The sequence below is a fragment of the Cnephaeus nilssonii genome (assembly GCF_951640355.1).
Source record: "Cnephaeus nilssonii genome assembly, chromosome: 17".
Taxonomy (NCBI): Eukaryota; Metazoa; Chordata; class Mammalia; order Chiroptera; family Vespertilionidae; genus Cnephaeus; species Cnephaeus nilssonii.
Genome location: NC_137088.1, coordinates 2,575,309 through 2,590,971, shown reverse-complemented (window position 1 = coordinate 2,590,971; position 15,663 = coordinate 2,575,309). Strand labels below are relative to the sequence as shown.

The following is a 15,663-nucleotide window of genomic DNA, read 5'->3' as shown; positions in this document are numbered from 1 at the left end:
TAAGTAAACAAGTCTGATTCAGAATCAGAAACTTTTAAAACGAGAGTTATGGAAATAATTTCATACATTATTTATGTTTAGAACACATTTTGAAATAAAATAGGCATTTATATTTTATTTAACACTGGACTTGAAGTAACGGCTCAGACTTTTCACCAGGTCATCAACTCACTGCTCCCTCCCAGCCGTTGTTGAGAATGAATGATGATTGATGGAGCAGCCTCTGTCCTTAATGAGACAGGCTCCCAGGATTTCGCTTTCCTTCCAGGAAAAGGTCCCTTAGTTCCATTTCCTTCCAATCTTTCATCTTTTGATTGGTCCCGGATGCTTGTCTCTCTCCAATAAAGCAGGAAAAGGGACAACCAAGTGGCAGCCATCATTTTGAATGAGCTTTGAGATCCAGAGTCCCCATGTTTGCTTTATTTTTGTTTATTTTTTAAAATGAGGACTGCATTAACAGTTTTAAAATTAAATGTATTAAAGTGACATTGGTTAATAGGATCATATAGGCTTCAAGTGTACATTTCTATGATACATGAACTTTATATGTTGCATGTGTGCCTACCACCCAAAGCCAAATCACCTTCCAGCACCATCTATTTGGCCCCCTTCACCCTTTACCACCCCACCCCCTTTCCTCTGGTAACCACCAGACTGTAGTTTGTGTCTATGAGTTTCACCCCTGTTGCTGGGTCAGGACTAGGGTGAGGCAAAGAAGGCATCTAAGGTTCAAAACTGAAGGTCTCATTCTCAGAACCCTCTGCTTTGCTTGCCTCGCCCTATTCCCAGCTCTGCCCTGAACAATGGTTCTGAACATATGAAAGGAAACATTAAAAAGCATGTGTAATGGCAAAACTGAGACTTTTTGATTCTAGATGGTCATAATGCTATAATATTTTGCCAAATTCTTGATGGGATAATAAAATATACTTGCAATGATAGAGGTTAAAAACAGTTTAACATAAATTGGTATTTCTGGAATCATAAATATATATTTTTACATGAAAGTTTTACATATCTTTTTATATTAAAATGGGTGTTTCAGGCTCCATTTCACTAATTTCTTTAATTTACAAATGGATTTAAAATTATACCCTCAAAATAGTACTGATTTTTGACCCTTATTAAGATGGTAACTAAATAACAAATAAAAACTGAAAAACAGATGACCATTTTTAAGTGTTTCGGGGACTGAAACATGACTATTACTGAAGGATATAGAAATAGTTGACCCATTTCAAAGTGAAACAGTTCCTTCTGTATAGCTCGGATTATGTTAGTCTGAACTATCAAATGACACTATAATTATCAATCCCAATATACCCAGAGAGCTAATCAGATGGGCTGTACACAATAGGGCCATGGGACCTCTCCCTTGGCTTTGTCTGACTGAATAAAAGGAAGAAGCCTTAAATATAATTTATAGTATTTTCCAAGTAGCTGGGTAGGGGCTCTTTCTGACCATGTTGTACATGATACCCAGAATCCTTTATGGTATTCATTTGAGGTCAATAAATATGATAATAATCAGTGCAAGAAAATATTTTGAGTAAAATTATTACTTGTGAGTCCCACATAATTTCAATGCCAATTTTTAATATGAAAGCTATCTCATTAAAAGTAAATGCATAGGTGGGGGGGGGGCTCATGGGGGGATAAGGACACATATGTAATACCTTAATCAATAAAGAAAAAAAATCCAAAAAAATAAAAAAATAAAAGTAAATGCATAGTTACCATGGAGTTATTTATGTAAACTCTTCAAAACCAAGTACCAGTGTGGCTATCCATAGTAAATACTCACACGGCCTGGAAAGATGGGAAGAGGGATGACTCTCCCACCGCTCAGCTGATGAGCAGGGGTTGAATTTAGATCTGTTCACTGGACCACACCCTCCGATCCCACATCATTGGAAGCCAGTGCCCAACTGCACTGAGTGGAGAGGGCAGCGCCTCGGGGCTCAGCGTCTCAGACTCAGTTACTAACATTCTGTTTTAAATATGGAAAAGCCAACTCATTTCCCTGCGCCTTTTCCAGGAGCGATAATGGAATTTACAAATATAAAACAAAGCCAATTTATTCATACTTATGCTGCAGAAAAGGAGGCAATGTTTTAATATGTAATATCATTATACTCATAATCAAATTCATTCTTAATTCCACTACCTAAAATTCTATTTTGAAATGTGGAAGAGTATAAATAAATGTAGCAAATATAATGCCAACTAATGCAGGGAAAACAGTACAAGTTCATTCTCCGAGTTGGTCACTCAAATATAACAAAAAGTAAACACATATTCATTTAGTTATATAAGGAATCATCATTACGGTCTTAGTATTTGTCGGGCGCTGTGTGTGAGGCACTGGATGTCAAGTGAGGAGTAAATACACAGACATGCCCCCTCGCTCAGACACACAGCCACTGCTTACCATGAAAGCCAGCAAAACCCTCACGTGTTAGACACCCATACAAACACGCAACACCGCCTTCTTGGATAAAATTCTTCCTGCATAGGAAGCTCTTAAATCTAACAAAGTCAGAAAAAGACAGGTTTTCCTGAGAATAGGGCTGTGCCAGGGATAACGCGACTGTCTGTAAGGTGGCTCTGACCTCTGCGTGAGTAACCGTGCTAACCTACTCAGTGTGGATGGTCCCCTTTCCCTGATGCTAAGGGAAGTTAACAGGTCGCATCAATCACAGCTGTGGTTGCACTGCCTTGCATTTACCTGAAACTCGGTAGCACATGTGCCAATCTGGACAATCCTTCAGCCTACAGGAGGAACTCAAGTTTCAGACAAAGAGAAGACAGTCCACCGCGTTATGATTCACATAGCTTAAAGTAAAACACAAAACTCCTGGCTATGACAACCTTGTTCAAAACCTCATGTGCTTTGGAAAAAAATTCCTCAAATCACTTTTTGGATCTTTTAAAAGAAACCCAGGGCTGTACTTGAGAGAGAATTTAGAAATGCTATTTTTAGCAGCAGCCTCTCCGTGGCAGCCTGAACACACATCACGAGTGCCACGCGCATCTCGGATGGTAAAGCTGCAGCTACCGCTTAGGCTTCTGGGCCCATATAGATCATTAAAATGCTGTGAAATGAAAATTCTGATTTACTGTAATTGTATTCAAATATCATCACAATTAAGTTAATTTCTCCAAGAGACAAGGACTGCGCTCATCGTATACAAGGAGAGCGCATGCACGCAGCTCTGCTCCCACAGTGCCAAAGAGCAAGGAATCAACACTTTATTTTGCTGCTTTAACGAAACAAAACAAAAAAAAAGGTCAGAAAACCAGGATCTAGAAAAACCTCCTAAAGCTATGGAGACCGTCTAGACAGAGGGGCGTCTCACCTTTCTAGCTGTTTCAGGCGGTGACCGGTGACGGCAGCGCCCCACCTCCGAGTTCAGGCACTCCCACTTCAGAGGCTCCCCCGCCCCCCAATCCTCTCACCTAAGCCCTTTAACTGCAGTTCGGACTCTTTCCCTTGTCCTTGCCCTTTCCTGCTGAAAGAGCGAGCACCGACCTTCTCAGACAAAAGGATCTCGACTCCTGAACCGTCTCCAGGGGTCAGCATCTCCTGCCCTTCCTCCCGCACTGTCACCTAAGGTCTGTCTGCTGAGCTCCCAGGTGGACGAACACCATTTAGCTGAGCCCGATTCACGAATCTTCCCACACACCTGGGCATCCCAGTGACGGCCATCCCAGAGAAGCGGCTTCTGCTTCTCCAGGAACACGAGGTCTGCCTCTCAGAGAAAGCCACCTTCCCCAGCCCCCTCCCTCCTGCGTCAGAGGCGCCCCCACAGGCAGACCCTGCCCCAATGGGCTCCACGTATCTCAGTGTCCCTGGCGCAGATCAAAGAATCCACAACAGCCGAAGCTGGTTTACAATTCTGACAGTCTTGTTTTCTTCTTCAGCACACAAATGAACTCAAAGTGGGCAGTTCGTTTTTTAACTGGGTAAAAAAAGCCTTAGTAACTCAGAATCAACTTGAAAAATACACAAGGCAACGTGGCATTGTGAGGCTTAGCACTTTCCAATAAGCAGGTCACCGAGCCTCTGGGCTGATGAGTTCCCGGCCGGAGTCACAGCGTGGCTGTATGGAAAGCGCCCTCCAGCACAGGGGCGGCAGAAAAGACCCTCTGTTTGGCATCTGAAAGAGGACTGTTTGTTTGTCTCTCTCTATATGCACTCACTGAAAAAACAACAAGCTATAAATCTGACGGATGTCTTTTGAGAAACTATACTTATATGTGAAATTCCCAGTGGCCTTGAATAAGAATAGTAAGAAAGACTGTTCTCAGATTTTAAGTGTCTATTATATTAAGTAGCTTATAAAATCTATATCAGTAAAGGCACTTGATTATATTTCTTTAATACAAAATTCAATTAAAGACTAATTTCAGTTTTCCTTAAATATTTCATTAAGACCTGATAGAAACACAGATGAAGTCCTAGTCTCCCCAGTGTGTGGGGAAATAAGAATAAGTGCTTGTTTCTAGGGTGACAATATCCACACAGCAGCCCCGGGCGGAGTAACAGCTGAGAAGGGAAAGAGAATTTGCACATACTGTAAAAAGGGCACACATTCGTTCTATCTTCTCTGGGTTCCTTGGCCCACCATTCTTGTTCAGTCTCACCAGAAACCGCTCACTGAAATGCAGGAGAGAGAGACAGAGAAAGGTAAGGGACGGCATGCTCCAGAACAAATAAAAAGGGCGTTTACAGAGAAACCTAAACACTTTCACAACAGCCCCCAGTGACGCAAGGCCAAAAGGACGTCTAGTGGGGAGCACTGTTTTTCTTGCCAAGAACATGCGACGGGCACTACACACTGCCCAGCAGGTGTTGCTGTTCCTTGCTTGTGGCTCTTATCTCCCTAGAGGTGTTGCTCCCATGACTGTGGTCCCCGAGACAAAAGGGTAGATAAAGCAAATTCCAGGTGGACAGAGCTGCTGGCCCGTCAAAACCCAAGAACTCCTCCTCCTCCTCCTCCTCCTCCTCAATAGTGAAAGGGCCCCTCAGGCAGCTCCTGCAGTGCCGACCTGAGCTTCACATTTCCTAGCCCAGTGGTCGGCACACTCATTAGTCAACAGAGCCAAATATCAACAGCACAACGATTGAAATTTCTTTTGAGAGCCAAATTTTTTAAACTTAAACTATATAGGTAGGTACATTGTTATTAACTTAATTAGGGTACTCCTAAGCTGGCCTTTGCTAAAAACTCAAGGGGCCAAAGTGCCGCATGTGGCTCGCGAGCCGCAGTTTGCCGACCACTGTCCTAGCCTTTCATGCTTCTGGTTTCACCTGAGCTTCTTTACAATTTGTGAAACATTCAAAATAACTGTGTGTGGGTTTTTTTTTTTTTTTCATTTCAAAGGGCTTTAGGTATATATATAATTATTTCCTATTGTGCTAGCTTCTCCAATGTAAATGATAAATAAATGATGCTCTCTGTTCACATTAAAACTATTTGAAGGCCAATGTCTATCCAATGTTTCCTGATTTGGCAACAGCTATTCTGCAAAAGAATTGTTGGGAAATAATTCATTAAACACACACAGTTTCTATCCTCTAGGACTTTTCAGAGGCTTATAACCTTATGTGCTTTAAGTATCAGCCAGACACGTGATATTTGACCCACAACCCGCTTGTGTGTAAGGCAACAGAGTCTGCACAAACACAGTTTGATAACTGTTTGCCAATGAGAGCTACACAAAATACTATTTCCCAAAGGTGTGTGTGTGTGTGGGGGGGGGGGGGGGATTGTGGCCAAGAGAGTAAAATTTATTCATGAGATTTTATAAACAGCCACATCTCTGTACGAGGGCAACAGGTCAGTTTTTCTCTTAGATAATCTGAGAAAGAGAGATGATGACAAATTCTTACTCTTCAATAAGAACGCTGTAAGAGAACTGCTCTGCATTTAGTGGTCTTTATGATGCGCTATACATGAACACTACGTGAAGTTACACTAATTTCATATTACTGAGCAGGTTCTTAGAGATGAATTCCATAATCCGAAAAGGTGACAAGTCTAACAGCGCCTTAATTTCAGAAGCACTTGCTTCTATGAAAGTTCTAATTCCTACGCTTCCCCCATGATGCGAACGTTGGGTGACTTCCCGGAGTTCCAGCCTCTGCAGGGCTCTGAGGAGAGACAGTCTGGGACGCCCAGGAAGGGAATTTTCTGGACTCTGTTTTGGAAATATAAGCACTCTCCTCAGTCAATTCAGAGGAATTCTCTCAACTTCTTCAATTTAATCGCAAGTTTCTCACTGGGTCCTCTGTGCAGACAGATGCCAACTACTTAGCATCTCTCCCATGATAACCTCCCAGGTGCTTACAATAGGCAAGCAGTCCCAAGCCCCTACTACATGGTGCTGCCAGCAGATGAGGAACCTCCAATATTTCCTCATGGGCTCATTCTCCAGCTTAGCTCACCGGGCTTTATTTCTCAAGCTCTTTAAGTCCCCTTCACTCTAAAGCGGGACGAGCAGAAGTGCACAAAGGGGTTTCACAAAGGCAAATCACTGCTGTGGTTTCCACGTTTATTTTTAGTACCAGCTTTCCCCTTCTTCCCAACAAAGCCTCGCACGGTTCACCAATACATGAAAAATTTAAAGACAGAGCTACTGTGGTTGAAGCAGAGATGGAGGAAGGAGGCAGGGGTAGGAACCCCCCCTTCCTAGCCTCTCTCCTACCCACCAACCCTGAGACCCACCCTCCAGGGCTCCAGAGAACACTGCATAACCACTAGTACAACTCAGAGGTGCTTTCCAGCTTTCCTCCTTGCTTTTTCTTCTCTCAGTAAGCATCCATGAACGCCTAGCATGGCACAGGGACTGAGCATCCTCTGTGCGCAGGCACTGTGGAGAGGGTCTCTCACCCTGGCTGGGTGGCTCAGTTGACTGGAGCGTCATTCTGTACACCAGAAAGGCTGTGGGTTCGATTCCCCGTCAGGGCACACACCCCGGCTGCAGAGCACAGAAGATGCTCACTGACTGGCTGCCTCCCACGCATGCCCTGACTGGGCCAGGGAATGAACCTGCAATCCAGGTAAGTGCCCTTGCCCGGGAATCAAATCCGGGAACCTTTGGTGGGGAGGCCGATGGCCTACCACTGACCTACCCCAGCCAGGACAAGAAGTGCCCAGGGTTACGCTTCGCAGCTAAAGAGCAAGCAGTGTGAGCTTCCGCAGAAAGCAACCACGATGCCCGGAGGGCGGGAAGCCACGTCGAGCAGCGTGCTCTCTGCATTCAGGAACAGCTCCTTCGCTGGTGTGCACAGTGCACCCACCCTTTACACGGGTCCCCTGCAGTTCCCACGAGTAACCCACACCCAGTAGTTCTGGAAGATGAACAAATCAATACATGAATGAAGATTGGAAAAAACCAACTTAGCCAAGAACTCTTTCATCAAATGTACAGAATGATACTTAATTCACTTAACTGTACTCAGATAAATATATGACCAAGCACTAGTGCAAAAAAAAAAAAAGCATTTAAGAACAAATCATTGATAACTTGATCTAATTTTTCCAATTTATTTACTTTGGAAACAGGAAAGGTTTAAACAAAGGCTGAAGTGTGCTTGCTCTCTAAGATCTCATGTAAAAACACTGCCTTTGCAATAATAATATAGGGTCTTTTATGAAAGATCAGACCCAACATAATCTAATAGTAGCATTTCCTAATGAATATTCTAGTAACTGAAAACGATAACCTCAAAAATTCACTCTTTCACTACAAGGATCTAATTGCAAGTAAAACATTGTTGAATGAGCAAACACCAGTCTCTCTAGGAATTCAATGCACAAGACTTTCCAGTGTTCAGTTAGGCTCTGGAACTCCTACCGCCGAATGGAAATGAAACAACACCGAGGCTTTAAACAGGACAACAGCAATGCCAGCACCCGGCGCCCATCAGAGCTCATCAGCACTTTCTCAGGCAGCACGTCACGTGACCGGTGGGAACCTGGGGGGACGTTCCACACTCTCAGTGGGAAGAGGACCTTCCTGGGCTTGTCCCTCCCTCACCACTCACTCACACCCAGAATCTTTTGTTCTGTGTTCAATATGTGAACATTCTTGTTCTTTTCATTTCATTCCTTTTCCTGGACTGTCATACACACACACACTCTCTCTCCTGCAGATCTGGCCTGCTGTAACTAGTACGTGTTCTACGGATACCAGGATACACATCATTGATACTTATTAACTTGTTCTTGTTACTATTTCTGCTGCTGTTTTTGTGCCTCAGTGAGGCAGCCTTCCTGTTTGAGAGATTCCTAATGGGAAGAGCAGAGCTTATAAAAACCAAAATATACAGAGGAGAAACAGAAAAATCTTCTTTGCTGAATGGAAGCTAGAAAAACTCAGCCATCCAGAAAACCAAATAAATATTTAAATCTGCCAGACATTTTACTAGGTATTTTCTAGGCTTTTAAAGTATAAGACTAAAAAACTCAGGAATAATATCAAGGCACAAAAGCAGATAAAGATTTCCTAAGTACTAAAACTTTGAAAGTATTTAAGAACTCTAATTTTTTAATGTTTAAAATACAGGAACAATGTTCACTGCACTATGTCAAATTCTTTTTTATTCTCACTTACTACAGAAAATTGGTGATACTATTTAAAAAACAACACTACAGTAACAGAGTTAGTAAGGTATAAAGACAAGATTTCAACTGAAGTCTGAATTCTCCAAAGCCTGTACTCATTCCAATTGTCTTTCACAATATATATTTACTAGAGGCCTGGTACACAAAATTCGGAGGGGGCCCTCAGCCCGGCCTGTGCCATCTCGCAGTCCGGGAGCCCTTGGGGGATGTCTGACTGACGGGAAGAGGGCCTAAGCCGTCAGTCGGACATCCTTAGTGCTGCCTCGCAGAGGCGGAAGAGGCTCCCACCAGCCTTGAGCCTGGCTTCTGGCTGAGCAGCGCTCTACCCAAGGGAGCACACTGACCACCAGGGGGCAGCACCTGCTTTGAGAATCTGTCATTCTTCTAGGGAATGGCCACTAGGGGCTGTCCCTGGCGCTCCAATGCATCCTTCAAGTCCCAAGTCCTTGTCTGTGGAGAGCAGGGACTGTACCTCCTACATCTCTGCAGCTCTCAAAGAGCCAGGCAGAGGCTCAGTTGATAGAGATGCGCTAAATGAAAATGAACCCTCCTCACAAAGTCTTGTTGCCTCTAATGACTTTATGCTGATAGGACAGCACAATTAAAATTCCACGGCAGCTGGGAGCAGAGCGAGAAGTAATAAAGGGCACGTTTTCCCCAAAGAAGGCTCCTATCTGCACACACACAGCGTTTTCCTGCTTTAAAGGCTCTCGAGGGCTTCTCGCAATAAACGAGCATTCTGAATGTGCCTGCTGCTGCCGCCGGGCTCTGATGACATCTTAGCCTAATGGACTCTGCTGTCCTGCCACCTAGGCAAAGCTGACAGAAATCCTGTCCCCGGGGTGGGTCCCAGGGACGGTGCCTCTGTGGCGAGGAGAATCTTTGCAGTGGCAGCCGACCTTCCTTTGCCCTTCCCGCCTTTCGGAAGCCCAACCAAAGCATATAAAACACCGATGTTTGGACTCAAGAGCCAAGCTCCAACACGTATGTGATCACCACGAAGACTGGGACGCTCCCCTCAGGCTCACTGTCCGCCGCGCCTGTCCCAGGGATCTCCCCGCACTGTCCCTCTGCGGGAGCAGACACTCGGACTGTACAGCTGAGGCAGTGGTCAGCAAACTCATTCGTCAACAGAGCCAAATACCAACAGTACAACGATTGAAATTTCTTTTGAGAGCCAAACTTTTTAAACTTAAACTTCTTCTAACGCCACTTCTTCAACATAGACTCGCCCAGGCCGTGGTATTTTGTGGAAGAGCCACACTCAAGGGGCCAAAGAGCCACATGTGGCTCGCGAGCCGCAGTTTGCCGAGCACGGAGCTGAGGGAACGAAAGCACGGAGGGCTGAGCAGTCCAGCTCACCGCGGTAAGGCAGGCAGAATCTCGGAGTGTGCCTTGAGAGAGTTTAGGACAAGGGCAAGGACAGACCTCAGAGGTCAAAGCCAGGAATCCTGACGAGCCCCGACTCACACAGGGCTGAGTGGAAGCCTCAGGCAGGGCTGGCCTGGGGTGGCCAGGGTGGGCTGACTCATCCTCAGGAGCAGCGGACAAAGCACAGACTGGTCCTGGCTGACCACAGCCGGTCAGGAGCAGAGTGTGGAGCCAGAGCAGGTGCCCAGGCACAGGTCCCAGACGGCACAGGACCAGCCCCAGAATGGGTCTTAGAGTCCTTACAGGGGAGCTCTCACCCCGGGGCCAGACAGGCTTCAGAGCTCCGAACCAGGAGTGTCCCTGGGCCCGAGGCTGCTGCTTCACGCGCCCACGCGCCCTGCAGGCCATGCGGGGCCAGGGCGCTCTTCTAGGCAGTGGAAGCTACCACAAGCCCGTCCCTCCGTTTCCGCTATAGCCTTCCCTTCTGACTGCCGACCCTATGCAAACGCCACTAACCCATGAAGGTAAACTAGGCTAACTGTTCCTCTGAAGCCATCCACAGGGTGCTGAGCCTTATCAGTGTGAGCTTAACAGCCTACAAATTCCTTAATGGAAGAAAAAGTTTCCGTGCAAAAATTCTTCCAAGCATCTATACCTTCCAGGGTTTATAGTACATATTTATTTGCTGTCTGTTTCCTCCTTTAGAATGTTAACTCTAACAGGAAAGGGATTTTTTGTCTTGTTTTGTGCTGAATCCCTGGTGCCCAAAACACCTTTTACGTGGTTAGGTGTACAATGTGTTGAATAAATCAACAAGCGGACTATTACAATTATAACTGCAAATCCACTCCAATTTGTAAAAAGTAATTTTCAAATCAGTACTGTAACTGTATTACTAACAAGTCATTTCTAACACCCTCCTACTGCCTTCTGGATGTAGGAGCTCTACCCAGAATCCAACAGATTCTGAATTCCTGAAAAGGTGAAGGGATTAAGAAGTAGAAATTGGCAGTTATAAAAATAGTCATGGGGATGTAAAGTACAACATAGGGAATATAGTTCATAATATTCTAGTAACTATGTACGGTGTCAGATCAGTACTAGACTTATTAGGGTGATCACTTCGTTAATCATATGTATGCCTAATCACTATGGTGTACCCTGAAACTAATATCATATTGTATGCCAGCTGTGATTAAAAAAGAAATTTAAGAAAAATCCAACCAATTCCTTAAACTCAGCTGTCCCGGCAGTGGTTCTCAGCCTTCCCTGCACACCGGAACCACCTGACAGCTCCGGCTTCGTTAGTCTGGGTGTGGCCGGGCACTGGGAACTTCCATTCTAATATGCAGCCCAGGCTAAAGAATTACTGGTCTCACGTGGAAGGGTTGCCTCCCACAGGGCCCTTCGCCCTTGACCGGAAATCTTCAAGGATACGTTTCTTACTGGTTTGAGAGAGAGGGAGAGAAAGAGCAAAACACAGATTGGTTGAGCAGAACGGAAGTGGCCTTGGCCTTTAGGACTGGGTTTGACTCTGCTTTCCACCATTCTGGCAGTGTAGGTTGACCACTCTAGTAGTGTAGACTGAATCTTACTTTGAACCATCAAGATCCCCCAAAGAGGGCGCACCTTTCCTGGAAGTACTGCAATACCAGGTCAGTGCATGGAGTGGACGGAGCAAGCTCTTATTCCATTTCCTAAACCAGTGGTTGGCAAACTCATTAGTCAACAGAGCCAAATATCAACAGTACCATGGGCTACAAAGTTTCAATCACACTGTATGTGCACACCCACAGGTAGTATTTTGTGGAAGAGCCACACTCAAGGGGCCAAAGAGCCGCATGTGTCTCGCAAGCTGCAGTTTGCCAACCACTGTCCTAAACCCAAAAACCCATTTAATGCATTGTCCTCAGATAAAGGACATACCACATATTAAGCCGGTAAGAACAGATACTACACTTATCTTAGCCAAAAGGCCGAGAAGCAATGATGCTGCCACGAGCTCCCCGCCAGGCTTACCATTGCTGTAGCTTTGACATTTGTGGTTACTTTTATGTCAGAACGATTAGATTATTTCTCAATATGTAATATTTCTAACACTCAATTTTGTTATTCTTACTTCAAAATAATAGATTGTTGGAAAACAGTAAATAAAATAGTAAACAGAATTCTTTACTGCTTTTCCTACGTGCTCACTGCTCGGTGTGTTTGGCATAAGCCCGCCCTTCCTCTTTAACAACCTTGGGATTGGCCCACATACCGGTTGCATTTCAATGCCGCTTGGTCTCTTTCTCTCCTAGGCTGTGGTTCCTTCTCCCGTCCTAAAGGCTTTTAGGCGGCCCGGGGGACAGCCCGGCGGGGGTTCCGTCAGAGGCTGAAGATGGGGTGGGTGGCCCTTCTGTGGGACACGTTTGAAGTGAGCACAGGCCTTGGAGTCCCAATTGCGGAGCTGGGATCCCTGCTCGACGGTTACTGACTTAATGACCTGAGTCACGTGGCGCAGGCACCTGTCCCCTCCCCTTAAACGGGGACTCATCGCGAGCTTAGGGGGTGGTGGTGAGAAGTGGGGACAGTGAGGCTGGCCTGTAGGACAGTGCTTCTTGCATCCCGGCTCTTAGTGCTCCTCCCTGACTTGTCACATCCACCCCACCCCACGTCCCTCTGGCCGTGGACCCTTCACGGAGGGGTGAACGTGCCTGAGAAAGGCCTTTCAGAGGTTCCTGATCCCAACGCCCAGGATCCAGCCCTGGGAGAGGGGTGGGGCCAGTGTTGGTCAGATTTAAATGAGCAGCTCTGTTCCAGGCTCCAAGCCCGGCTTTAGGAAGGGTACATATCCGGCCTGTCTGAGGAGGGACCTGAGGGCCTGTTTCCTTGGAAAGCAGAAACCTCAGTTCTGAGTCAAAGGAACAGGCACGGCTGAGATCCTTCAGGCAAGAGCAGGTCATTCCATTCTCACTAATTAAGTTCAACTGGCAAGGTTCCTGAAAATCCGTCAGGGTTGCCAGCACTGTGTCCCCCCTCCCCCCATATTAATAAACAGAAGTGTAAAACCAAGACCTCCAGGGAGGCGCTACTTTAAAGGGTGTGGTCTGTAGAATAATGCCCCACAAAGAAAAAATAATAATTACTGGCCTAAAACCAGGTCCCTTAAACCTGTCCACTCCGTATTCCCGCCTGTGGTTAATGGCCTCCACATACACTCAACAGTTACTCCAACACGGCAGGGCTAAGTCCAGTAAAGGTAATAATCAGTGAAGATAATGTAATTTTTGTCCAATAAACAAGGGATGGTTGTAAGCCTTGTTTTCCTGTGCACCCTATAAACTACAGCTTTGCTTTCCGTTTTCCAGCTACTGGACTCTCGTCTCTGGCGGACTCCCTTGTGTCCAGCACCTCACCACTTCACACTGTGCTCCCTCTCAGCCCAGGCTCCAGCTCCCGGGCCTCCACTGTCATTGATTTATTCAGTGCATCTCTCTATGCTGTCTTGATACTGAAATACTCCTATTTTCCATTAAAAGCTCTAGAAAGAAAATGCTGTATTTTTGTGTTTAGGTTCAAAACTCAAGGGCAACAATCAGGTTGATATTTAATAGGGAGTTTTTAAGTTTGATCTGAAGAGCCCATGTAAAGTGTATGTGGATGAAAAGGGGGTAAAACTGACAAGTCCAGTGATGGAAAGTAACCTCACAGGGTGATCAGACCATAAATTCCTACCTGGGCAGGTCACGGGGGTCGTCACACCTGAGGATGTAACTTTTTTAGCAAAAGGTTTATCTTTGTCTTGGGCAAGCCTTGCCATTGTTTTTGTGCAACACATCTTTGAAATAAGCCTTCACCACCCCCAAGAAAGCACATAATCTTGTTAACTCTCCTGTACTAATCCCTGCCTTGTGTTCTCGAACTTCCATTAATATGCCTCATGTTCCCTCTAATCCTAAATGCATAAAGTAAACTGCAAAACTGTCCTTCTCTGGAGCATTTGAGATACTGCTTCCCAGCAACTGTCATCAGTTTTGGCTCAAATAAATTTTTACAAAAATTCTCTACAGGGTTAGACATTCTTAAGTCAACATGTATTATGGCTCCCTGGCAGGTAACGGGGGCCGCTAGGATTTCAATCATAACTGAGTTCAAGGAAAGCAACTAGCAGAATCGCTTTCCACACGAGTCTCTTCTAAATGTTCTCACAAGGAACGCTAGCTGGACTCCTCCCTCAGCAGCAGCAGCCACCCCGAGGCCAGGCTAGGTCAATGTTAGCTTAGGCAGGCATGCTGCAACAGAACAGTCCCCCCGTTTTCCACCACAGAACAGATCTGCCAAGGCGCCCAGCTCCATGCGTTTTGTGTTTGACACCTCCATGCCCATTTCTCTCATCTATCTGCCTTTGTCTAACAAGGCGGACGGCGGACATTCCTGGTTCCCATGACTGCAAAGGGTCACTCTCCGTACAGAGCCTCCTCTCATTTGTACTAGTGCTTTTCCTCCTTGCGCCTAGTTCCCGTTACCCTAACAACAGCCGCCCGCGTGCTCCGCGGACACCAAGCCTGCACATCAATGCTCCATGTTCCTTCCTCTCTCAGGAATCTCCATCCGGGCTTTCAAGCAGCACAGAACACACCTTTTCAAATGGAAAGCCCGATGCCCTGACTGCTATGCTGACAGGTCTAGTGCTATTCTACTTTGTCCTGTGTGTTATGATGCAGACAGAGCCGAAGGCAAATTTCTTGTAAACAAAGAACTCAAAGAACCTGATCATTTCCTTTACCCTTTTTATCCAGACTCTGTGGGATATTGTATAAAAACTTTTCTCCAGCCTGACATCTAGGCTCAGAATATAATGAGATGGTATGATGGTTACACAGGAGAGCATTTTCTGACCTTATTCTCAGATGAAAACAACACAGGTTTAACCACAGACCAATGTACATATCTAAAGGGAACGTTTCACTTGGCCTATCTATTTAGATTTTCCCTATAACGTTTCTGAGAATGATCTGATGTGTTGGACATATATGTAGAAGCATGTTGAGTTGGCTTGGCCACTGGAATGCAATACAATTGACCCTTAAACAATGTGGGGATTAGGGGCACTGACACCCCTCCCCTGGCCACAGTTAAAAATCCATATATAACTTCTCCACAGCCGTCCCTCTGTCTCCATGGAGGAGTGGTTCTAGGACCCTCCCCCACCATGGGTACCAAAATCTGCAGATGCTCAAGTCCCTTATCTATAACTAGAGCCCAATGCACGAAAATTCGTGCAAGAGTAGGCCTTCCTTCCCCTGGCTGCCGGCACCAGCTTCCCTCCTGCACCCGGGACCCGGGCTTTGCTCCAGACACCGACAGGCTCCCAGGACCCGAGCGGCTTCCCTCCGGGACCTGGGCTTCGCTCTGGCCCCAGCTTCGTCCGGAAGGACGGACGGTCTAATTAGCATATTATCCTTTTATTATTCTAGATGGTGTAGAAAAATGCATACAGTTGGTCCAACTGTGAATTGAAAATACAGTTGTTTTTTAAATTTAAATTGATTTTAGAGAGAAGGGGGGGGGGAGAGAACACCATGTTGTTCAAGGGTCAACAGCAGAGCCAGGATTCTAGCCCCTCTGATTCCTGCTGGGACTGAGAAAACCCTTGGGGGCCTGCTGGGGAGTGGGC

The 15,663-nt window shown here is 45.8% G+C and overlaps 1 protein-coding gene across 9 annotated transcripts in view; it reads right to left on the bottom strand.

The window, feature by feature from the left end:
• Positions 1–15,663, bottom strand: part of DOCK3 (dedicator of cytokinesis 3) — a 175,967-nt gene that overhangs the window by 77,802 nt on the left and 82,502 nt on the right. For 8 of the 9 annotated variants that reach the window (XM_079794397.1, XM_079794396.1, XM_079794399.1 and 5 more), the window contains one exon: positions 4,579–4,660. The exons of the other annotated variant lie outside the window; for it this stretch is intronic. In XM_079794397.1, the coding sequence (XP_079650523.1) occupies positions 4,579–4,660 (82 nt within the window). The remainder of the gene's footprint in view (positions 1–4,578; positions 4,661–15,663) is intronic. 9 annotated transcript variants of the gene reach the window in all.